We start from the raw sequence: 26,401 nt of genomic DNA on the forward strand, positions 1-26,401 counted from the left end.
TTTGAAAATTCCCATTAGCCATAGATGTTTAAAAACTGACAACTTACTTCAAACGATTGGTAAGGCTTAATTTTTAAGTAAAAATAGATTTTTGCTCAAGAAATGATCACAGTAGAAATTTAATTAGAGCTCTTTAAGAGTAAATGTTGGACCACTATATAATTGCTATATCAACATCCTCTTTGCCTTCTTATGGCATGTATCAGTGTGATGGGCACGGCTCTGCATTTGTAAATGAATGTTGCTTGGAATTTTGCCCTATTACCAACTCCCATTGTTAGAGTCCAGTCTCTACAGAGGAACACGCATGTAGCACGCTTTGCATCCGTGCTATACTGGTGTAATTTCCTTTTCTCAACAGTGTGTTACGTTCTATACCAGTGTATAAACTAAGGACCTTCTCGATAGACCAGCCCTGGTGGTGTAGTGATTGTATGTTGGACTGCGATCTGGAAGGCAGCAGTTGAAAACCGTCAGCTGCTCCATAAGAGAAGGATAAAGTTGGTCTAGGAAACCCACCTTGTCCTCTAGAGTTGTTCTAGCACATCACTGACTCGATGGCATGAGAGAGATCAACAGAATTGCCCGTGCCTCGGGGGATGACTGAGTGTTTGCAGCATCCCTACCTGGATGAAGTCGCAGGGGAGCCCCCTTGATCGTCGTTGAGGAGTGTCCGTAATCTTGCTACTAGAGCACATTGTAAAGCCGATTATGGCAGAGGTAGTTAAGGTAAAGTGTAATACCTTATCTGATCTGCCTTTTGACCCATTTTAAATTTGTTTTGGATTTTAATATTTCCTGCTTTTCAGTGGAGGCTTATTTTTGAATGTTTTGGTTTTTCTGTTGTTGGGGGGAGTGCTGTCTGTTTTGCTTTGTATGAAATCCAGGACAGATAAATCTGTAGACGGTAACTGGATTAATAGTTTACTGTGGATTTGTGTGGGGAGGTTGGAGGGACATGGGGAACTAGTGCACTGAGAACAAGAAGGAAGAAAATGTTCTGAACCTGATGGTGGTGATGATTATACAACTCTTTTTGATATGACCTAGCTGTTGAAGTGTATAATGTGAGAATTATATGTTAATATGTCAATAAAACTTTTTTTAAAAGGATTAAGGTTGGCGTCTTGGTCTTGCCACTAACTATTAACAGCCATGTTACCACACTAGCAAGAGAGTGGATTAGAAAATCTGTTGTCGGCATTGACAGTCTGTTCATTGATTTCTGGTGCTTAATGCTGTCTCTTCTCAAGCACCTTGTTGCTGACAGCCCCCCGCCATCCACTTGAGGTGCTGCTCTTTTGCTTCTTACTAGTGTCTCTTAATTATTGTCATATTTAATCAGAACACCCCCCCTCCTTTTTTTACATGTTAGTCACCTGGTGGAAGTTTCTTTTATTTACAAGAAAATGTTTGCATATAAAAGAGGAACTAACAAAAAATAAAATTTTTAAATAAATAAATGAAGAACTTGCAGGCAGTGTTTGTGGAGCGGGAATGTCTTCAGTTGGGTTAGCCAAGGTCCCATTCTTAATCTAGAAGAGTAGTTTCATTTCTGTGTCCACTTAAGAGCAGGTGGACTCTCAATTTGTGCTCTTAACTATAACTACAAGGTTTTAATTAGGGTAAAGCCACATTTTAAAATTGGATAAAATAATATGTTTTTAATCTTTTTATCATTAGGGGTTGAAATCATCTTTGCCAGATTACAGAGCCGCGACATACATGATAATCTGTCAAATTGCCGTGAAGGTGACCCTGGAGGATACCTCTGTGAACGCACTGGCATTACAAATCATCAAAACATTAACCAAAATCCCCTCTTTGGTCAAGGATGGACTAGGCTGCTTTATAGTACTCCTGCAGAGACAGAAGCCAGATAGGCTGGGGAAAAAGTATGTATAATTGAATTGAGATGTGATGATAATTACAGGTGAAATTATTTTTTTTAATTTAGAAGTTGATAACCATTATTTTAAATAGCGAATTTAGCTACCTTGTAGAGTCATCATGTGTATTTGCTTCTTTGAAGGCCATTTCCTCACTTGTGTAATGTTCCTGATCTCATTACCATACTTCATGGAATTGCTGAAACATACGACATCAGCCCTTTGCTGCGTTACATGCTTCCCCACCTGGTTGCTTCCATCATTCGTCATGTTAGAGGTATGAGGTTTGTGCATTTTGTGTCCAGAAACTTATTTTCTAAGATTTGAGTCTCTTAAAAATAGGAGCCACATCCTGTTCAGTATCTTCACTATTTGGAATACTTGCTATCCAGTTATTTTCCTGTAGCTCATCTATTTTTTCTTAAGTGGGGAAATTTAGAGTGTGAATAAAGTTGGTTCAAGGGATAGCCTTGTTAACTGACTTCTGTTTGTTTGCTTTTTCCTTGCATCTGTATTCCTAAACAGTTTCTACATGGAAAAGAGAGATTTATACTTTTACAAATAAATCTGCAATAGAAAATGATAGGTCCTACTTCAGTATCAAGGTGTTGAAGTGGGAGTTTAGCTAGTTTTCAGAGGTAGTTTTTCCAGGACTTGGTTCCTTTGTGTATTAACCTCACCACAAACTTAAGATGTCAACTAGAGAAATAATGTATATTTTATAGACTTTTGTTTCCCTAATGAAATTGGTGTAACACTTGTTTAAAATATATAGACTCAGGTAAAAGACAAATGAGTGTAATGTATGAACATAAATCCTCTACACCGTTTGAGCAACATAAGCCACTAATTAGCTAGAATAACCATGAATATAGGTAGAAAAATACATATGTGTGTGTGATTTAAAATTTAAAAAACATTTCTGTTAAAAATAAATGTGATCATATGAGCATGTGAAAAATAGTTTCCCAACTGAGTTCTAAATTATTGTCTACTCAGGAGAAGAAACTGAAGCGTTAGATGGAGATGTCTGCAGGAGACACTTGGAAGCTATACTCACAAATATATCTCTGAAGAACAACTCAGACCATTTGTTGGCTAGGTAAGCTAATACTTTTATTTATTTATCTTTAGCAACTGTGTCTTTGGGTGCCATCAAGTCAGTTCCAACTCAGAGCAACTCTGCAGGATTAAGCTGAGCACTTCATCATTGATCCACTAGAGCTCCCAGTAACCACCTTGTTGCCTCTGACACTTGGTACAACAGACCGAAACACTGCCTGGTCCTGAGACATGCTCGTGACGGTTGCCTAGTTTGGAGTGTCAGTCCATCTTGCAGAGGATCGTGCTCTTTATTGCAGATTCCCAACTCAATTGCTGTCCTGCTTTGGGGATGGCCTCTTCCAATAAATTGCCCGAAGTAAATGGGGTAAGATCTCACCATCTTCTCCTCTAAGGAACTTTTTGACGATCCCTCTTTCATGGGGTGCTTACTCTTCTAGTAATCTATGATATATTCCATATTCTTTGCTAACACCAGATTCTAAGGCATCATGTTTTCAATCTTTTTCATTTATTATCTAGCTTTTGCATGCATATAAGGTGACTGAAAAGACCGTAGTTGGGGTTAACTTAGCCTTCATAGTGAAATCTTTGCTATATAACGCTGTAAGGAAGTCTTTGGCAGTAGATTGCCCAATGCAAAAGGTTTGCTTCTTTTGTTGCTTCTCTGGGTATTGATTCCAAGTGAAATGCAATCCTTGGCAACCACAGTCTTTTGTCTGCTTATCATGCTGGACGTAGTGGTTCAGGTGGGTTTCTGACTTTCTGTACCCTGAAGGCTGCAGCTTTCCCCTTTCTTCAGTAAGTAAGAGCTTCAGGCCCTTTTCACTTCGGCAAGTCAGGTTGTGCCATCTGCACATCAGTATTGAAATACCTGGATTGTCCCCACTCAGCCCTCTGTCGACCCCTGTATACACTGCCTCGCCCTGTGACCGTCTTCCCAATTGATTGTGTTTGAGCTCCTTGTGGACGGCACTGTGTCAGCGGGTCTTTCTCTTTTCCTGTCACCTTCTACTTTACTTCCACATGATGGGGACCTCCAGGAAGTGGTCCTTCCTGATAAACATGTCTGCCATCCTGGTCTCCAAGGAACGTTCTCACTGTACTTCCTCTAAGACAGATTTGTTCATTCTGGCAGTCTGTGGCATACTCAGTGTTCTCCAACACCACAATTCAAATGCGTCCGTTTATGGCCAGTCTTCCTTATTCACCGTCCAACTTTCACATGCAGATGAGGTAATGCAAAATAACGGCCTAAGTCAATTGTATTTTAGTTATTAAAGTGACATTTCACACTTTAAAGTTGTTTTGTAGCGATCTGCCCATGTTGAATCTGTGCTCCCTAATTTATCTTAGTAAAGATCAGCTACTAGGTGGGGCCTGGAGCCATTCTCAGTCAAGGTCAACTGTAGGGTGAGTCAGAAACTGACTGACCATTGCAAGCTGCTTTTGTGGATGGTAGACAACCAATCTTTGGTAGGAGCCCAGATGGTATAGAGTGGGTTACAGGCTGGGCTGTTAACCACAGCACAGGGCCAGCATTTCAAATCTACTCAGGTGACAGGTGAGGCTGTCTTCTCCCGTGAGTGTCTGTTCTGCTCTGTCCTGCAGGGTGGCTGTGTTTGTTTTTAGGGGGGTTAGGTAAATTGTCAGCCAACGAGGACGCTTTAAGCTGCATTTGTACACAGTAAACTGATCAGTCCTGCCTGCAAGCTGTTTATAATAAGAAAAACTAGCCAGTGCTTTGTATGCACCAGTCCAGCACCATGTAAGAGAAACCCATTGTACCGCACTTTTCAATTTTCATGTTTTTTCTTGATGTAACACTAGCTGCAGTGTTGAATAGTAGTGGTGAAAGCTTTCAGTTTTTCACCATTGAGTATCATGTTAACAGTGGGTTAATATAAATATTTTTGTTATATTGAATTATTTCCCTAGTTTGCTAAGTGTTTTTATTATGAGACATGTTAAAAGTTTTGTCAAATAGTTTTTTTTGCATTTGTGGTTCTTTGTTTGTGTTTTTTTGAGTTTTTTGTCTACATGCAAGGGTTGCTGGTCTTTTCATTTTCTTGCGGTTTCCTTGGCTTCACTAGCAGTGTAAGATGAAAGGGTATTCTATTTTGGGGGTGCACTTTAGTAGGAATAATCTTCACTCTTTAAATATTTGATAGAATTTGTTATTGAACTTATCTGGTCCTGAACTTTTCATTAGGAAAGTTTTGATTAATGATAGAATCTTCACTTAGCACAAGCCTTGAGATCTATTTTTTTCTTGAATTTATTTTAATAATTTGTACATTTCTATAAATTTTTTCATTTCCATCTAGATCAGTGGTTCTCAACCTTCTTAATGCTGAGACCCTTTAATACAGTTCCTCATGTTGCGGTGACTCCCAACCATAAAATTATTTTCGTTGCTACTTCATAACTGTAATTTTGCTACTGTTATTAATCAGGTAAATATCTGATATGCAGGATGTATTTTCATTGTTACAAATTGAACATAAGTAAAGCATAGTGATTAATCACAAAACAATATGTAATTATATATTGTGAAATATTTATGTGTTTTCCGATGGTCTTAGGCAACCCTTGTGAAAGGGTCGTTCAACCCCCAAAGGGATTGTGACCCACAGGTTGAGAACCCTTAATCTAGATTATTTGATTTGTTGGTATATAAATACATAGTATAATTTAAATCCTTTTAATTTCTGTAAGACCACCTTGTGCTTATTTCTTCTGATTTTCTTTCTTTTTTTTGTTTTGTTATTGTTTGACGTGAACTTGTTTATCACAAGACTCCAAGTCCATTTCAGTCTCACTTTCCTCCTTTTTCCTTTAAGTCATTCAGATCCCTGTTTAGGTTTGAGGGCTAAGGAATCTGATTTTCTTTACTTGTATCTTCTCAGTTATTCGATCTTAATCTAGCTAATAGTTTGTTAGCTTTGTTGATCTTTTCAAGAACCAATAATTTTGTTTTGTTGACTATTTTTCTATTCTCATTAATATCTCCGTTAATATTACTGTTTTCCTTCAACTAACTTTAATTGAAGTTTCTCTTTGTTCTTGTTCTGTGAAGTGTAAAGTGATACGTTCTTGATTTGATTTTTAAAATTTGTTTAATAGTTGCATCTTTATTGGAAAGGCTCATCTGCCAACTTACAGTTTTCCACCAACCCGGGGAGCGGACACGTTCACAGGCTTTACAAGCCTTTGCTTAGGTGCTGCCTTGGTGGGGGCCTTCATAGCAGCCGTGGCTGTCTTTTCAGAAGCCTGCTTTGCCCTTTTTGCTTCCTTGGCAGCCCTGATAGCCTGTTCTCGTTGGACCTTTTTAGCTTCAGGTTTCTGATTCCTCTTGGCTATTATGTCAGCAGAGATGCACCAGGGATGGCCCTCTGGAATGTGACTACACGGCGGCTTCTTTTCTTTTGGATTTCTTCCGATTGCCCCTTCTTGTGCTTCCTTCTGTAGAGAACCGTCTGGTTTATCTGCCGAGGGTTCCTCTTGGAAAGGAATGCCGATTCGCATTTTGCATTAGAGAACTGGAAAACCTTTCCGTCGGTGCTGGCGTAGCCTCCCGTGTCCGGGCAAATCTTGTACGCACTGAAACTGCACAGCTCAACTTTCACGGCAGAGGAACAGGGTTTTGTTTTTCATTTTCAGTGTAGGTATTGATAGTTACAAATTTTCTTCTGAGTACTGTTTCTCCTGTATCCCTTTAGTTTTATTGTGGTGTTTTTTGTTTTCATTTATCTTAAAATATTTTCTAATTGAGAATTTTTTTATGACATAAAATATGGTTTCTACTCAGAATGTTCTGTATGCACTTGAGAGATAAAGGTACTTTGTTGTTTGGGGTGTTCTGTGCTTTTATCTGTTAGATAGAGTTGGTTTAAAATATTGTTAAGCATTTTATTTACTTACTGATTTTTCTAAGTGTTCTATAATTTATTGAATGTGGGGTATTTGAATTCTCCAATTGTCATTGGAGAACAATAACAATTCAGTTCTGTCGACATTTCCTACCTTATGGACTTTATTGGTTTTAGTGCATATTTCTAACTTGGAGTATTGGTCCTCTTATGAGTATATTGTGTTCTTCTTTGTCTCTTATAATAAACTATTTTACTTAAAAGTCTCTTTTTATCTGGTATTAATATATCGACACCAACTCTTTTTCCATTACTGTTTGCATAGAATATCTTTGGTCAGCCTTTCATTTTCTTTTTTTTAGTCATTTTATTGGGGGTTCATACTACTCTGATCACACTCCGTACATACATCAATTGTGTAAAGCACATTTGTACATTCATTACCCTCATCATTCTTAAAACATTTGCTCTCCACTTAAGCCCCTGGCATCAGCTCCTCATTTCACCCTCCCTCCTTTCTACCCCCTCCCTCATGAAACCTTGATAATTTATAAATTATTATTTTGTCATATCTTACACTGTCCGATGTCTCCTTTCGCCCACTTTTCTGTTGTCCGTCCCCCAGGAAGGAGGTTATATGTAGATTCTTGTAATTGGTTCCCACTCTCCCTCCACCCTCTCAATATCACCACTCTCACCATTGATCCTGAAGGGATCATCTGCCCTGGATTCCCTGTGTTTCCAGTTCCTATCTGTACCAGCGTACATCCTCTGGACTAGCCAGATTTGCAAGGTAGAATTGGGATCATGATAGTGGGTGCTGGGGTGGGGAAGGAAGCATTTAGGAACTAGATGAAAGTATGTTTCATCGTTGCTACACTGCACTCTAATTGGCTCATCTCCTCCCCATGACCCTTCCTTAAGGGGATGTCCAGTTGCCTACATATGGGCTTTGGATCCCCACTTTGCACTCGGCCTCATTCACAATAATACGATTTTTTTGTTCTGATAATGCCTGATACTGATCCCTTCGACACCTAATGATCACACAGGCTGGTGTGCTTCTTCCATGTGGGCTTTGTTGCTTCTGAGCTAGATGGCCGCTTGTTTATCTTTAAGCCTTTAAGACCCCAGACACTATCTCTTTTGATAGCTGGGCACCATCAGCTTTCTTTACCACATTTGCGTATGCACCCATTTGTCTTCAGCGATCGTATATGGAAGGTGAGCACACAATGATAGATTTTTTGTTCTTTGATGCCTGATAACTGATCTCTTTGGCACCTTGTGATCACATAGGCTGTTGTGCTTCTTCCACTTGGGCTTTGTTGCTTCCTGGACACTATATCATTTGATAGTTGGGCTCATCAGCTGTTTTACATTTGCTTATTCACCTGCTTTGTCTTCAGAGATTGAATTGGGAAGGTGAGTATCATGGAATGCCAGTTTAACAGAACCAAGTGTTCTTGCATTGAGGGAGTTCTTGAGTGGAGGTTCAATGTCCATCTGCTGCCTTAATACTAAACATATAAATATATGCACATAGATCTACTTCCCCATCCTCATATATAAATATATTTACATATGTACATGCCTGTATTTAGACCTCTTTAAATGCCCTTTGCCTCCTAGTTCTTACCTCTATTTCCTTTCACTTTCCTCTTGTCCCACTATCATGCTCAGCCTTCATTTGGGTTTCAGTAATTTCTCTCGGTTACATTACCCTTGATCATGCCCTACCAGGCCTCCTACACCTTGCTCACCACTGATTTGGATCACTTGTTGTTTGTTCCCTTGTCCCTGGGTTGGTTAACACCCACTTCCTTTCTCCCCACGTCCCCTTCTCCCATGTCCCCACAGAATTGTTGGTCCCGTTGTTTTCTCCTCCAGATTGTTCATCCAGCCTATCCTGTTTAGACAGACCTGTGGAGATAATAACATGCACAAGTACAAGACAGAGCAAAACCAAGCAACAAAAGAAAACAAAACAATGACAAGAAAAAGCCAATGACAAAACCAAAACAACCACAGCCCAACAACAACAACAAAAAGATAAGCTTGTAGTTAGTTCAAGGACTGTTAGTTGACCTTTAGGAGTGGCCCCAAAGTCTATTTTTGGTGTTCCCTGGGACTTCATTGCTCTGTACTCCTTGCTGTTCTGTTGCACGCCCTTAGTGTTTTGCCTTGGTATGGACGGATCCGATGGGGCAGAATTCCCACACTATCTCCAGTGTTGTCAGCCTTTCCTTTTCAACTCTTTGCTTAGGATTTTCTATGGCGTCTTGGATCAAAATATTAATTATTGGTATCTAGGCACCATTCCGTTTATTATTTCTCCTGGCAGAGGAGGCAGTTGTTGATGGAGGAAATTAACCACATATTCCATATTCTTCTATTTATGATTTCCCTCTCCCTTCTATTGCTGTAGGTGAATATAGACTGTTGTGCCTTAGATCATTGTGTGTCCTTTTGGCTCCCCAGTTCTTCCATTCTGCGTTCTTTTGAATTTTATTTTTTTCCTTGTGTACCTCTTCGATTCCTTGATTCTGTCTTTATTTCCTTTATATATGTACACATTTATAATGTTAATTAATGGTTATTATGAAGATTACATTTAGCACTAAGTTTGGTTGGGCACTTGACTAACACTGCCTTCAAGGCCAAAACATGACATTGAAAGAACTGGGACTCGTTGATGGGCAAGAATTGACCATTGCTGTTACAGAGAAGTCATAATATATACCACAGGCTAGATCCTATTCAAACTTCATTTTACTTGTTATGGAAAATAAATCTTCACACAATAGCAAACTCATGGAAATACACTCTGTGACTGCTAAGAAATATGTAATTTTTAGTAATAGTGTTGCTGGAATTTGACATTAAAAAATACAATGAATCACCTTTAAAACTTTAATTTACCCTTGAAGACAGAATTTTGAGGTTGACACCTCTAAGCGTTTTCATTTATAATATGAAAAGTTAAGCCTGAACAATGACGTGTGATTGTGTTGCTTCTTTAGGGGAGGAGGCAGATGCCTTCTTGTGTGTGAATTTTGGTTGCTATTGTTCAAAAAACACATTTCTCAGCTTTCAGTTGTGTACCCACTTGCACAAAAGGTGTCTCTTTAAAGAAAATAAGAAAATGAAGCTTAATATATATTAAACTTTACCACTTATAGGATAGCTAGAGCATAGTAAACAAAATAGTTTTTGCTTGATTTAATATTCACTTATGTGGCTGTCCAAGTGAATATAAATTATTGCAGAGGGTTGTCTTGTCCATACTAATTTATAAATGCATATTTTCACATATTTATGGTAGCATATAGACCAATAGATACAAGTTTAAAACGAAAATGGTTGAAAAGGACAATAATAAGACCCATTGCTATCAAGTCATTTCTGACTTATGAACGGATGAGAAATTTCCCACAGGTCTCCAAGGTTGTAATGTTTATGGAAGCAGACTACTACATCTTTCTCCCGAAGAACCACCCACTGCTGGGTTTGAACCCCTGACATTTTGGTAGCAGCTGAATACTCACTACCAGCACTTCTCTTAGATCTTTTTACAAACTGCAAAAACCCCACACCAACTGCCCTCCAATCAGTCTGACTCACATCAACCGTACAGGACCGAATAGAAGTGCTCCCTAAGGTGTCTGAGGCCGTCGCCCAGTGCCGGGAAGGCTGCACCTCCTGGTCCGTTGCACAGTGGTTGGTGGAGTCAGATTCAGGACCTTGTCGTTTAGCAGCCTGGTGTATAAATCTACCATGCCTCCAGTGCTCCAGGATCCCTCGGGAGCTGCTTGTTCTTTGTTCTCGTTTCTCGTGTTCCTTAAACAGTCGTTTTCATTGCCCTGTATTCACTGGTTCTTCTCTCAGTTCAAATCTGCTGTTGAACTCTAGGGAGTTTACAATGACAGATTTTATATTTCCCAACTCTCGAATTTCCATTTGGTTACTTTCTATAATTTCCATCTCTTGATTATTATTACCTGAGTTAGTTAGTTTGTGCCAACCTGGCTGATAAACACAAATGGGGTTAATTGAAGGGTGGAGGGACAAATGGCTCCGCTCGGTGAGACTTACCTTTCTAGTTCTCTTGCTTTGTGATGGTCGCACCAGGGTGCAGCTGCCTTACCAATTCCCTGCTTCAGCTTGCAAGGCTCACTTCCTGCAAGACATTCCTGAGGAGAAGCCACATGGACCTACCCTGATGCAGCCCTGGGTGCTGAAGCAGCCGCGTGGAGACACTTGTCAGCCCTGAGATGTTTACACATTCACTGACTCCTTTCCTCCTGCAGTTGGCATCATTGTGTCTGTTTTGTGAGATGGAGGAGGACTTTGTGGACTGGTGTTGGACATAAGGATTAATAGGTTAATGTTGGACTTGTGGGCTTGGACAGCACTGGGTTGGGATATTTTCTTGATGCGCACTTACCCTTTATATAAAACTCTCTTATATGTATGAGTTTCTGTGGATTTGTTTCTCTGATGTACCCAGACTAATACATTACCTACTTATATTGTTTTGCTCATTGCCTTTAGTTCTTTGTGCATACTTAAGTAAATTTACAGTCTTTGCTTAATATATTCATTGTCTAGACTTTTTCAAGAATGATTTCTTTTGTATTTTTATTTTCCTGTGAACTAGTCATATTTTCTGTTTGCATGCTTTTGAACTTTTTGTTGAGTTCTGGACCTATTACAGTATTATCACTCAGGAAATTAGATTCTTCCTCCTCCTCAGGCATTATGTTGCTTCTTGTGGAGGCTCTGGTAGTCCTTTTGTTTAGTAATGGTTTCTAACTCTGCATGGTCCTTAAGTTTGTTTCATTACCTTTGCAATTAGCCTGTGATCAGACAGGTGGCGTAGTAGTTACTCATTGGGCTGTGATCTGCAAGGTCAGCAGTTTGAACCCTCTAGCCCCTCCTCGAGAGAAACATGGGACAGTTCTACTCTAGGGTCACTATGAGTTAGCACCGGCTCGAGGGAAGTGAGTTTGTTTTTTTTCACACAGATGTCCTGATTGACAGTTTATTTCTTCACCGAACCCTCTCTTGGATCATGCAGATGTTCAACTGGATGCCCTTGGTGGGAATGAAGTGATTCAGTAGCAATTTGTGGGGGACACTACCTAGATCTATCTATTCTGTTATCGTTCAGTGACATCCTAGATCTAAATATTCTTTTGACATGATTTTGGTTTACATTTTATAAGTATTTTTCATTGTGATAGCAGAAAAAGTTATTTATTTTGAGTAAAACTATGTATGATAGCATTATTTAAAACATAATAGTCAATCCAAGCAGTTTAGGGATAGTCATGTAAAGATAGTAGAACCATACAGGGAATTGCAAGTTATTCTGATAGGTTATTTTTTTTTTTTTTTGGCATGTTGGTAGTGCTTACACATCATGGTGAAAGTTAATAGTTATACCTAGTTTAGGGTATAAAACTAAATATGATTTGTTGCTGCTTAAAGTTTTCTATTTTAGTAAGGGGGGTGTAAAATGCCTGGAACAGAAATCACAATTGGTATTCAGGAAATATTAACTGAAAACTTCAAAAGTATAAGCGTGCAATAAAGATGACATTCCCCTCTTTTTTTAATTAATTAATTTATTTTTTTCCTTTTCTTTTTTTACATTTTATTAGGGACTCATACAACTCTTATCACAATCCATACATATACATACATCAATTGTATAAAGCACATCCATACATTCCCTGCCCCAATCATTCTCAAAGCATTTGCTCTCCACTTAAGCCCTTTGCATCAGGTCCTCTTTTTTTTCCCCTCCCTCCCCGCTCCCCCCTCCCTCACGTGCCCTTGGTATTTTATACATAGTTATTTTGTCATATCTTGCCCTATCCGGAGTCTCCCTTCCCCCCCTTCTCTGCCGTCCCTCTCCCAGGGAGGAGGTCACATGTGGACCCTTGTAATCAGTTCCCCCTTTCCAACCCACTCACCCTCCACTCTCCCAGCATCGCCTCTCACACCCTTGGTCCTGAAGGTATCATCCACCCTGGATTCCCTGTACCTCTAGCCCTCATATGTACCAGTGTACAACCTCTGCCCTATCCAGTCCTGCAAGGTAGAATTCGGATCATGGTAGTTGGGGGGAAGGAAGCATCCAGGATCTGGGGGAAAGCTGTGTTCTTCATCGGTACTACCTCGCACCCTGACTGACCCATCTCCTCTCCTAAACCCCTCTATGAGGAGATCTCCAGTGGCCTACACTTGGGCCTTGGGTCTCCACTGCACTTCCCCCTTCATTCAATATGGTGTATATACACACACACACACACACACACACACACACACACATATACACACATACATATATTCTTTTTTTTTTGCATGATGCCTTATACTTGGTCCCTTGGGCACCTCGTGATCGCACTGGCTGGTGTGCTTCTTCCATGTGGGCATTTTTGCTTCTGAGCTAGATGGCTGCTTGTTCACCTTCAAGCCTTTAGGACCCCAGACACTATCTCTTTTGATAGCCGGGCACCATCAGCTTTCTTCGCCACATTTGCTTATGCACCCATTTGTCTTCAGCGATCCTATCATGGAGGTGTGCAGCCAATGATATGATGATTTTTTGTTCTTTGATGCCTGGTAACTGATCCCTTTGGGACCACTCGATCACCCAGGCTGGTGTGTTCTTCCATGTGGACTTTGTTGCTTCTGAGCTAGATGGCTGCTTGTTTATCTTCAAGCCTTTAAGACCCCAGTCACTATCTCTTTTGATAGCCGGGCACCATCAGCTTTCTTCGCCACTTTTACTTGTTCACCTACTTTGGCTTCAGCAGTTGTGTCGGGAAAGTGAGCATCATAGAGTGCCAATTTAATAAACGAAAGTATTCATGCATTGAGGGAGTGCTTGAGTAGAGGCCCAAGGTCCTTCAGCCACCTTAATATTAAAACAATAAATGTAGACACTTAGATCTATTTCCCCATCCTCATATATATGTTTGCATGTACATGTCTTTGTCTAGACCTCCATAAATGCCCCTTGACTCCCAGCTCCTTCCTCCATCTCCCTTGACTTTCCTCCTGCCCCACTAACATGCTCCGTCCCCACCTGGGCTACAGCTATACCTCTTCTCTATGCAACCTTACCCTTGATCGTTCCCCATCAGGCCTGCCACTCGCCCCTCACTACCATTTTGGGTCCCATGTTGTTCCCTTGTCCCTGTGTTTGTTAACACCACTTCCTTCCCCTCCTTCCCCTCCCCCACCTGGAGCTGTCTGTCCCCCCGGAACTGTCTGTCCCATTGTTTTTCCTACAGATAGTTCATCCAGCCTGTCCTATTCAGACAGACCTGTGGAGACACTAACATGCACGAAAACAAGACAGAGGTAAACAAAGCAACAGTATACAACCAGACAACAAAACAACTAAAACAAACCACTGACAAAGAACAAAACAAAACACTTCACAAAAAAAAAAGCTTGTAGTTAGTTCAGGGATTGTTTGCTGGCCCTTAGGAGCGTTTTCCAGTCCAGTCTGTTGGGGCACCACGCCCTGGCCCCAAAGTCCACTTTCAGCATTCCCTGGGGACCTTGCCACTCCATTCCCTTGCTGTTCCACTGCACTCCCCCAGTGCTTTGCCTCGGTGTGGTGGGATCAGGTCAGGTGCAATTCCCACACTGTGTCTCTGGTGCAGTCCCCTGTATCGCCCTTAGTCACTGAGGGGCATCATGTCTCATAGTAAGGCCAGCATGTTGTTCTCTCTGTGGACTGGCTGCTCTACTCAGGAACATCATCCTCATGGCCTGGTGGGCCAGGCTGTGTTCCACTGTCTCCTCCTTCCCCTTCATCTGCTCCCGTGTGCTCTGATCAGATATGTCCATCTCCCAGAGCTGCAGAATCAATGTCATCCTTTGAAACAAATTCTTTTTGGGGGAGGGGCAGGAATCCACTTAATTTTTGGTGCTGGGGCCAGCCTCCCAGACGTCTCCACTGGTTCCCTACTCCACGCCGGGATATTGCATTCACACCTTGCGGCACTGGGTTGAAGTCTGGTGACATTCCCCTCTTTACAGCTGAGTGAGCCACCTCCTACCCGTTACCGCCCCCTAATGAAAGGGCAACTTGCTACTGTGGGAAGCCTAGGCATTGCAGTCCGAGCGACATTTGAATCCTACCTCTACCACGTCCAGTAGAATGGCAGTGTTATTTTTAGGGTTTTAAACCCGCCACTGTATAGCACTGGCAGGTACCCAGTTACTGCCGTGCGTATTTGTCCCCATACTCAGAGAATTGGTTTGTGAATTCCTGTTTGGTAGAGTAGAATTCTGCTTCATTGGAAAAGAAGACTCTCAAGGAGATGGATCGGGACCTTGGCTGCAACAGTTAGCTCAAGTGTAGACAGAGGTGTTCCTGGAGCTGGAGCGGGCAGTGTTTCCTGCTGCTGTGCACAAGGTCACTACGAGGCCGGCGCTGACTCGATGGCATCTACCAACGTGCATGGGGAGTACTGCTTAGAATTGGACCTCAGCTATCCAACTGTGGTCAAAATCCTCACTCTTTTTTTTATGGCACCAAACAGATCACCAAATGTTGGCCACTGTAATTTTACCTCGGGCAAGGGGATATGATGTTGTTGTAGCCATAGTTTTGTCGTCTGTGAACTTTCTAAGTTACATTTTGTAGGATTATGATCATTAGTGGGAATATTTTTAAAGCTCTGTAAATGGGAACTCTCATATCTGCTAATGTTTTTTTTTGTTTTTCAGCATTCTTTTTGAAGAATATATTTCATATCTCTCACAGGAAGAAAGCAATTCTAATAAAGTGTCTTTGCTGAATGAACAGTTTCTTCCACTTATAAGGCTTTTAGAAAGCAAGTAAGTTGTGTGTATGTGTTTTCCCCTTCTTTAGTGGGTACCTGTTATGGTTAAAGATAGGAGACACCTATTATAGATAGAGTGCATTTTTATCCCTCTTTGGGAAAGGATGGATGTAGGAATTATTCTTGAGATATAAGAGGACATGGGTTTGTGTATGGACTGTGTAGTCTAATTGTTTACACAGATATTTTTATTGTTGGAATATGTCAACTTATTTATGTATACCATTTGTTGAAATGTAGAGGTTATAAATGAGTCGCAGTCTCAGTAAGTTTAAAGCTTCATCTTGCCTTTATCCACGGTGCACTGACAACACTGAGTTAACTCATTTAATTCCCTCCTAGATACCCCAGCACACTAGATCGCGTATTAGAGGAGCATTTAAAGGAAGTTACAGATCTAAAATTGCAAGAGCTTTTTCACCAATTTATTTCTCTTTCCACGAGTGGAGGAAAGTATCAGGTAACTCATCTCCATAGAAATTGTGACATTAGTATATGTATCTGATTATTTGAAGAACTGCAAAGGAAATTTGCTACTTCCTTCCTCCGTTGGGGAAGAAGGAGATTTTATACTACTTGTTTAGTTATCTTCCGTTAAAATTTTGGTTTGAGAAAAGCAGTGATTGTTAAGTAGCTATGAACATGATGCTTGTTTTAAAAAGGTACTTCCTGGGATTTAATCTGTTACATGCAGTAACAGTCATGAAGACAGGGCCTTACATAGGCATCCAGCGTTCTTTGTCTTGGTCTCCGGTCTGCAGTGTGGAATTTACTAGCCAGATAAGTTACCCAGATTATTTTATGATGTTAGAATTGCAGAAATTATCCGGTGATTGTACCTGTCTTTAGGATAGAATTTAGGCATATCTAAACAGGAAGTCTTAAAACTAGCCTACAAATGGATCTTTTTTTTTTTTTAACAAATGGATCCTTTGAAGAGAAATGTGATTTAGTTTTTTCTTAAAAACTATCATCTCTAACGGTGTTTTTTAATATCAGTCTTATGTTACTGGACCTACTTTGGCTAAAAATGTAAGTGAACTAAATATTTATTGATTTATCACTTACTTCATTTAGATAAGTTGCGCTTTGTTTTCAGTGATAAACTTTTTTATCTCCATTTAGGTACTTTCCACTTTTGAATCAGATTTACATAAAGAGCATGAAAACATCATTATATTAAACCTACAGATAAACTCAAGTTACACAAAATTACTATTAAAATAGTTGTAATCTTTGCTTAATCTCTTGTAATTTACACCATGTTGTGGAGACAAAGATTTTGCTTTACTTATTTGTATGTAAAACTGGTTCTCAACCTTCCTAATTGCCATGACCCTACAATGCAATTCCTCATGTTGTGGTGCAAACATCCCCCCTCCCTGACCATAAAATTATTTTTGTTGCTACTTCATAACTGTAATTTTGCTACTGTTATGAATCTTGCGACCCCTATGAATGGGTCATTTGACCCCCCCAAAGGGGTTGCAACCCACAGGTTGAAAACTGCTGATGTAAAATTAGATGGTTGTTATTGAATATGTTGGGCATTCTGGGCTGGTTTTTATTGATTATTTGCTACTCAGATTTGACAGTAAAATCATTTTATAATTGTGATGAACCATACAGATTTTAGCAGATTCTGATACCTCCTTGATGCTCAGTCTGAATTATCCTCTTGCTCCTGTGAGACTCTTGGCCATTAATCATCTGAAAAATATAATGGAAACATCAAAGGTTTGTGTGAAATAGCTTTTTATTTTTCTTTAGAGTGAACGGTGTAATTCTTGAATAATATTTTCCAAATTTTTATCTTTTAAGTAATGCCTTCACAACTCTTGCTGTTATCACCTAGTCACTGATATATTTTCCTTAGCTTATTTAAAATGGACTCTTTTCTTTACGTCACCTCAGATCATAAATTTGAAGTGCTAATATACTGTAGAAACAAAGTAACAGTGTTCATCTGTGTGATGCATGAAATATCAGATATATCACTGTTTATATTTGTAAAATTTCTGGAATAGAGAAAATTAGTAACAGAGTTTAGTAGCATGCAGCAGTTTACACTTGCTGACCTTGAAAGAACTTTTCTCAGTAGTTATTAGAACCAGATTTCTATGAAAGCTTATATCTGATTTACAGACTTCTTTTATATTTTTAAGTAACTTATGCCTTTTTTAAAAAAAAAACAGGCTTAGGCATCAAAACCATATTTTACTTAAAGGGGTTGGTGTATCTAAATTTGACAGTTGTTTTATTTGATTAATTTTTAATCTATGCACAATGTTTCTTTCACAAATTGTGCTGATAAAATTGCATTGAGTTGTTGAATAATTGAACTCCTTGCATACTGGGCTTTCTCTTACTGGAGATTTAGAGATCTAGAATAAAAAGGATTCCTGGAATCTACTGGTGTTCCTAAAGCTGTTCTTGTCCACCCTTTTTAAATGTTTTCTCTGTTTCCCTTGTTCTCCTGTGGACTTGGTTGTTTATGAACTAAAGACTTTGAGTAGAATCAGGTTACATGCCCAGGTATTGTAATTGCCCTTAAGATCTGTGTTTGCATATTAGACTTGACTTTCTACTCAATGACAGGACATAGATTTCAGGTATTCCTGATTGGGATATTTGGCTACTTTTAGTGCTTACGAAAACTGTGGTGGCATTGACACATGAAATTTAAACTTAAATTTGTGAATAGGGATTTTAGTTTCTCTCACGATGGAGTAACCTGTTCCATAGCATTAAAAAACCATGTTGGGATGTGTTCAGATTGTCAGTCTTTTTTTTTCACCTTTGTTATGTTAAAAAAATAAGATCCAGAAGAAAGAAGATACTTAATTTTGTCAGACTGGCTTTGTTCTTATGAAAACGTAGATAATTGCTAGTTTTTAATAGCCTTTAGGAGTACATTTCCAGGGAACGGCCAGAGGTTCAGGCTGGATTCAGAAGAGGACATGGGGGAGCAAGGGATATCATTGCTATATCAGATGGATCTTGGCTGAAAGCGAGAATACCAGAAAGAAGTTTACTTGTGTTTCCTTGACTATGCAAAGGCATTCAGTAGGTGTAGACCATAATAAACTGTGGATAACCTTGAGAAGAATGGGACTTCCAAAACACTTCAGTGTGCTCATTGAAACTTGTACATGAATCAACGGGCAGTTGTGTATACAGAACAAGGTCATCCTGCATGGTTTAAATCAGGAAAGGTGTGTTCAGTGTTGTATCCTCTCATGATACTTGTTCAATCTGTGTAGTGAGCAAATCAGAGAAACTGAATTATATGCAGAGTGGCGTCAGAATCGGAGAAAGGCTTATCAACAACCTGTGGTACACAAATAACACAACCATACTTGTTGAAAGTGAGGAGGCATTGAAGCACTTGCCAATGAAGGTCAAAGACTGTAATCTTTGGTAAGGATTACAACTCTGTATGTCAAGAAGACTAAAATCATCACAACTAGACCAATAGGTAACATCGTGATAAATGCAGAAAAGGTTGAAATTGATAAGGATTTTGCCTTGCTTGGATCATCAAGGCTTAAGGAAGCAGCAGTCAAGAGATCAAATGACATATTGCATTGGGTGAATCTGCTGCACAAAACTTCTTTAAGAGTGCTGAAGAGAAAGGAAGTTACTTTGAGCACTAGGGTGTGCCTGACCCAAGCCATTGCCCCATCTGCATGTGAATGTTGGACGTTGAATATAAGGAAGATTAAAAGAATCAAAGCCTTTGGTTTGTGGTGCTGGAGAAGATAGCGAGCGTAAAATGGACTGCTAAAAGGACAGATCGATTTGTATTAAAGAAGTAAGGCCATCTTATAGGCAAGGATGGCAAGGACAACTTTGTTTTATATACTTTGGACACCTTGTCAGGAAAGACCATTCCCTGGAGGATGTTATGCTGGGTAAAGTGAAAGGACAACAAAAAATAGGAAGGCCTTCAACAAGAGGGATTGGCACAGTGGCTGCATCAATGGGTTCAGGATAGTGCTGGACATTGCACTGTTTGGTGCTCTGAGCACAGGGTGGCTGTGGGTTGGAGCAGACTTGTTGGCACCTAACAAGAGTGCTGGTGGTTCTTTGAGAAAGCCATTGAACTGGTTACCATAAGATGGGGAGTTCTAACCCACCAGCCACCCTCAGGAGAAAGATGAGGCTAGCCGCTCCTGAAACCCCATGTAGAGTCACCAGGAGTCAGATTCAGCTGGATGGCAGGGGTTTGGTTTGGGGGTTTGCTACATTACTGTAAGCAATTACTGTTTTAAGTCCTAGCCTACACTATTGAATCCTCTTACAACCCTTTGAGATAGGTACTGTTACTAACTCAGTGTCCAGGGTTGGGATCTGGAAAATTTTAAAACCTGCCCAAAGTCACACAGCTAGTGGCAGATCTGGGACTGAAACCTATACATTTTGATTCCTTAGTCTAACGCACTCTCAACATCCAAAACCTTACTTTGTGTAAGTGCAAAAATTATATTTGGATGATAAAATTAGATTTTCCATGGAAGCTGGAAAAAGTGTATTAATGTAACAGGATTAATAGAATTCTGTTAGATGTCTACTTTGATGAAAGTATGCTTTGAATGCTTGACTGTCTCAGCCAGGGATCAGCCTGTGCCCCTTGATTTGTTTATGGAGTATACCCCACTTCTTTCTCGTGTAAAATCGTAATGACAATTTAAGCCACAGGACAAGTCATCTATTTTTTCTTATCCCTCAGGAGTCTATTGATGAGTCTTTCATAAAAGAAGCTATTTTAGCTCGATTAGGTGATGATAATCTAGAGGTCGTTCTATCAGCTCTCAGTGCTTTCAAGGTGAGTGAATTGGTTGCTCATTGAAAAGTAGTTTTTATTTGTAAATATTTTCTTGCCCTTCTTACATGATTCTGTGTTCTAAGCATAAAAATATTTCAAATTATTCTTCCATTGGAAAGTTGTACTCTTGAGAGATCACAGTCTAAGAATTACCTGATTATACAATTTTTTTCATTTTTTGTACAATTCAGTATATATGAAATTCAGAAATTAAAGGTGTCTTGTATTTTAATAATTTTTATTAGTAGTCAATACCTTGGGGCCATAGAAAATAGATCCATGAATTCCCCTTTTTAGAAATTATTCCTATAATACTTTTTAAGTTACACTAGCATTCTTAAGAGATAACTTTTTACAAGTTCTTTTCCAAAGCTTATTGTAAAAGTATCGTGTATTTGAAGTAGCTGGAAATTCACTCATTTTTGTTTGTTTTCTTTTTCCTTTTAGACTTTCAAAGAACATTTTAGTTCAGAAATAACTGTTTCAACTCTTCTGAAACTCTTTCAAAGAGCACAACCTTCAAAGAATAAGGAATGGTATGTATTTATTTCTTACATACTTTAGAGTTGATAATTTTTGCTTCAAATTGGTATTCTTTTTTTAAAAACATTTTGTGTACCTTATAATTTAATTGTATGATCCTTCAGCTATGCTAGTGGGATTTCTTCTGTAAAAATAATTAATTACAGTTGAACTTTTAAAAAAACATTTTATTAGGGGCTCATACAGCCCTTATTACAATCCATACACACATTAATTGTGTAAAGCATATCTATACATTCATTGCCCTCATCATTCTCAAAGCATTTGCTCTCCACTTAAGCCCTTTGCATCAGGTCCTCTTTTTTTTTTCCCCTCCCTCCCCGCTCGCTCTAGAGTTGAACTTTTTAATAATAAAAATGTAAATAAGTATTTGATATATGAAATAATACTAAATTCTGAGAAGAGGGATTGGATAGGACTTGAATTGTCTACTCTTTTTATATTTGGTTTTGTTTTCCTAAGGATTACACATTACTTTATAATTAAGAACAAATGCCATTAGCTTTAAATGATACTTTTGGAAAGGAGAATGGAACATAACTAAAGCAGTGATGAGTTTTTGCTGAGTGGATTTAATGCGTCTCTCCAACCAATGAGCTTACCTGTCTTTCAGGTACAAGGTACTTCAGATCGCAGCAGACATTTTGGTGAAAGAAAAGACCCTGCGTGAAAACCAGCAGTTGGCAAATCAGGTGGTGGTGCATTTACTCCCCTATATGGTCATCATCAGTGATGATAAGGACTCTGCTGAGATAAAAATTGCTACCTATTTATCAAAATCCGGAATTTGTTCTTTGCACTTTCTGCTAAGAGGCTGGAAAGAAGGTAAAAAAAAATCAATTGTCTTTATAGAAAAACTTGATAACTATTTTGAAGTTGGTTAAAAAGAAAAAAAAAATTTTGTTTTAAAAAATTTTAAACATTTGTTAATATTAAAAGTATACCATGAAAATGAAGTAGACTTACAGGCAAAATCAGATTTTGCTGAAAGAGAAAATACAATAAACTTCATAGGAAAACAGTAGTTTCCTAGATTTCCTAGTTTACACGATTCTTTGGGTGAATGTTGGTTACACAAGTGATTTCTTTATGTCTCTTTTCTTAAAAATAGCTTTTGAAAATGTGTGTAAAGGCACAAAGTCGGGAAAACTAATTGGTGTAGCAAATCAGAAGATGATTCAGTTGTTGGCAGACAACTTAAAGTCAGGGGATCCTTCTTCAAACTTAAAGATGGTAGGTGCGCTGTCAGCGTTCACCCCTGGAGTTCCTTCTGAGAACTTCAGTGGCTTCTCAGCCTTGGCTTCCTGGGACTCTGCTCCTGCTCCTCTCCCCTCACCCCACTTCCTGTCCCTGCTGCTTTTCTAACCCCCTGTCTCTTTTGTCCTCCTCTTTGTTTTTAATATTCTTGTGCTTCATTATTTTTTCCCAAACTTATACAGTGTTTAATATAGTCTACAGATTATTTGAAGCCTTTAATATTTTCATTCATTTTTTTAAATGTGACTATTGGAGCAGTTAAAATAACATGTATATTTAACATTTTCTCTTTTCCTCATTTAAAATACTAGATATTAGTCATATTTGTTGTCAAAATAGTAAAATATAACAAATGGGAGAAAATTACTATTAAGTAAACTTAAGTGAAAGTAATAATTGTGATTTCTAAAACAGATCTAAATGTAGTCATGAGCTTTACAGTTTCTGAAATTATTTTTATAATTACTTAGAAATCAGTATTTAATCACCTTTTTCTAAGGCTTTGAATTTGTGCGTTTAGTTTTCACTTGAAACGCCTGGTCGTTTGAAAGACATGACGTAGAAGAATGACTTTTTGAAAACAGCTTGCGGTCATGGCTTGTGCTTACCTTCAAGGTGGAGGACTTGATCGGTGTTGTTGACAAGGACGCCTGTAATGTGAGGCAGAAAGTGACGTTTCACATCGTCACGTCTGTGCTCGTCGGTTGCTGTTCATCTTTGAAGGAAACTCATTTTCCATTTGCGATAAGAGTCTTCAGTCTGCTGCAGAAGAAAATCAAGGAGCTGGGAAGTGTCAATGCTGCAGTGGTGAGTTGCGGAGGGTCTCTAGAGAATTGTCTGCTGTGTAAAATAACCGCCTGATGGACGGACTGTAAGCGAGGTCTTGACAGTCGGCGTGTGCGATGCTGAGTTTGGGGTCCTTGCTCAGTGAAATGCAGTGCAGCCTGGAGCAACAGTGGCTCTCTGTCTTTTACACAGAATTCAGTTATAAAATTTCAAGATTGCAAAGTGATTTGTGAACTTGTATTATCTTTATTCAATAGCTATTTATGCTATACTTAATGTACCTCTGATGAATAGATCTTTTAGTGTGCCAGTGCATGAAAATAATATTACTTTGGTCTATTGATTTCTAAAAGTAGAACTTTTAGATTATTGTGATCATTATATAACATTAAATTTAAATTGACCGTGCCTTTTATTAGTTTTGGACGTATTTGAACCAGGTATACTTGTACATTATACTTAAGGTCATGAGATCATTGATGTTTAAATACCTACCATATCTAATAGCATTTTCTTTTTATTTGTTCTCCAAACCTCAGAGGGCTCCCTCTTCATTGTACAATTTTCTAAATGAATACTAACTTTTTTTCATATTTGTATGTGCCTTTATATTTTGTAAGTTTGGATCATAGCCATTTTTAGCTAAAGATATATAAGCTTTAAAAAAAGCACAACCTCATGTTTTAAAAAGAAGCCCAGAAGGGCCTTTCTTTTTCTTGTTTTTAATACTTTTTTGGAGGGCTCTTACATCTCTTACCACAATCCATACATTCCTCCAATATGTCAAGCACATTTGCACATATGCTGCCATCATCATTTTCAAAGCATTCTCTTCCCACTTAAGCCCCTGTTATCGGCTCCCCATTTCTTCCCCCTCCCTCCCCCATCTGCCCTATTTTTTCCATATCTTACATCGTCCTCTATTGCCCTTCACCCACTTTTCCATTATTTGTCCCCCTGGGAGGGGGTTCTAGTTTGGTTCTTGTGATCGATTCCCCATTTCCCCTCCCCTCCTCCTCTAATCCTCCTGGTACCTCTACTCTCCTTGTTGGCCCTGAGGGATTTATCTATCCTGGATTCCCTGTGTTGCAGCCTCTTATCTGTAGCAGTGTGCATGCTCTGGTCTAATCCGATTTGTAAGGTAGAATTGAGGTCATGATAGTGGGGTGAAGGAATCACCAAAGAACTAGAGGAAAGTTGTGTGTTCCATCAGTGCTATACTGCACCCTGTCTGGCTTGTCTCTGTCTTGTGACCCCTCTGTGAGGGGATGACCAATTGTCTACAGATGGACATTGGGTCTCCACTCCGTATCTCCCACCCCCTTACTCCCACAATTCACCTTGAATATGGTTTTATTCTGGGTTTTAGATGCCTGATACCTGATCCCATTGACACACCTCATGATCACACAGGCTGGTGTGCTTCTTCCATGTGGGCTTAGTTGCTTCTCAGCTAGATGACCGCTTGTTTATCTTCATGCCTTTAAGACTCCAGATGCTCTATCTTTTGATAGCCGGTCACCATCAGCTCTCTTCGCCATATTTGCTTATGCACACGTTTTATCTTCAGAGATGGTGTTGGGAAGGTGAGCATCACAGAATGCCAGATTGTTAGAACAAAGTGTTCTTGAATTGAGGGAGTACTTGCGTGGAGGCCCAATGTCCATCAGCAACCTTAATTCTTAACATGTAGATCTGAGTACATAGTTCTATTCCCCTCTCGTTATATATTTACATATGTACAAACATGTATGTAGGCCTCTATAAATGTCCTTTGCCTCCTGGTTCTTCTATTTCCTTTTACTTCCCTCTGGTCCCACCATCATGTTCAGCCTTCATTCGGGTTTAGTAATTCCTTGCTGCTACATTGCCCTTGAATGAGCCCCACCAGGTATCCTATGACTTTCCTTCCATTGATTTTGGTTCTCTTGTTCCCTTGTCCCTGGGTTGGTCCCCACCCCCTTCCTTTCTCCCATCTCCTTCTCCTGTATCCCCCCTGGAACCATTGGTCCCATTCTTTTCATCTCCCGATTATTTATCCCGCCTAGCTTATCTAGATAGACATGCAGATACATTAATAAGTGCAAAAACCAGGCAAAGCCAAATAAAACAACAAAGGAAGACAAAACTAACAAAACAGTAACAGCAGAAAGCAAGAACAAAATAACAAAAAGAAAGCCACTGACAAAAATGCAAAGCCTGTAAGTAGTTCAAGGTCTGTTTGTTAGCCGTTACAAGTGTTTTCCAGTCGGGTCTGATGGGGTGCCACACTGTCTCCCAAGTCTAGTTTTGGTATTCCCAGGGGGTTCATCACTCTGCTCCCCCTGCAGCTCTGCTGCCTGCCCTCAGTGCCTCGCCCAGCGTGATGGGGCAGACCGTGCACTATGCCTGCACTGTGTCTCCAGTGCTGAAGGGGGGGAGGGGGACGGGCTGTCTAAACAGTCGGGATTGGGACTGGCCCTGCAGCCCTCTCTGTTGGTTCCCTGGTACATGCCGGCATGTTGTAGGCGTGTCTTCGGAAGGACCTTTCTTAGTCTCTACATTGTTTTCATGTTTTGTAAAGTATTACAAAGTTGGTTTAAAAATTGCTACAAAATCATTGAAAACTTTATTAAACAGAAATAGCAAACATATGAAGCTATTGCTTCTCTATCTTCCCTCTAGGTCTGCGCATTTCTAAAGATGATGTTTTCATACCTCTACTCTTTTCCCAAAGAATCGTGTTCCTTCATTTACATCATGTCAAAATGGCCGTTTGGGCATCCCTAAGGGGCACGAATCATGCTGCTTTTAAATGTTTTTTGAGTAGTTTGAGAAACAAAAGGATTTTTAATTGGGTGATATCAAAGCTGTGGGGTGGTTGGTAAGATTTCCCTACAACATTCTCTTAGGACAGCAATTTTTACCCGCAAAGACAGAGCCAGGTGCATGGATTGTCCTGATGAAAATGTTTCTCCCTGCAGCTTTTCGGCCTTTCTCTATCAGTGCCATTTAAAATTTTCTCCCCCCCCCCCCCCAGAAACTCGCATGAATGTCCTGTTTCCATCAAGAACATGTTATCAATCCTAACTTCTAAGCTGACCTCTCTTTCCTTGAGCTAAACTGGCTCATTAGATTCCCTCGGAAACCCTTGATCATGTTTGTAAATCTAAGATTTATCTCCAGTTCCAACTTCATAAAATCATTTTCATTAGGCTTGGTCTTATTTAAAAAACTGATTGGCAGCCATTGGTGTAAAAGTTTACTGATGCTGAGATGTTTGCTTGTGCCTGTAAATACTACACCACGTGA

The 26,401-nt window shown here is 39.5% G+C and overlaps 1 protein-coding gene and 1 pseudogene across 1 annotated transcript in view; one reads left to right on the forward strand and one right to left on the reverse strand.

The window, feature by feature from the left end:
• Positions 1-26,401, forward strand: part of HEATR1 (HEAT repeat containing 1) — a 74,850-nt gene that overhangs the window by 6,910 nt on the left and 41,539 nt on the right. The window contains exons 7-17 of the mRNA XM_075532296.1: positions 1,684-1,895; positions 2,033-2,166; positions 2,889-2,991; positions 15,581-15,691; positions 16,039-16,156; positions 17,326-17,433; positions 20,429-20,524; positions 20,972-21,060; positions 21,681-21,892; positions 22,179-22,300; positions 22,940-23,131. Coding sequence (XP_075388411.1) covers positions 1,684-1,895; positions 2,033-2,166; positions 2,889-2,991; positions 15,581-15,691; positions 16,039-16,156; positions 17,326-17,433; positions 20,429-20,524; positions 20,972-21,060; positions 21,681-21,892; positions 22,179-22,300; positions 22,940-23,131 — 1,497 coding nt within the window. The remainder of the gene's footprint in view (positions 1-1,683; positions 1,896-2,032; positions 2,167-2,888; positions 2,992-15,580; positions 15,692-16,038; positions 16,157-17,325; positions 17,434-20,428; positions 20,525-20,971; positions 21,061-21,680; positions 21,893-22,178; positions 22,301-22,939; positions 23,132-26,401) is intronic.
• On the reverse strand, positions 6,111-6,586 carry LOC142429829 (large ribosomal subunit protein eL24-like; annotated as a pseudogene).

Source organism: Tenrec ecaudatus, chromosome 1 (assembly GCF_050624435.1).
Source record: "Tenrec ecaudatus isolate mTenEca1 chromosome 1, mTenEca1.hap1, whole genome shotgun sequence".
Taxonomy (NCBI): Eukaryota; Metazoa; Chordata; class Mammalia; order Afrosoricida; family Tenrecidae; genus Tenrec; species Tenrec ecaudatus.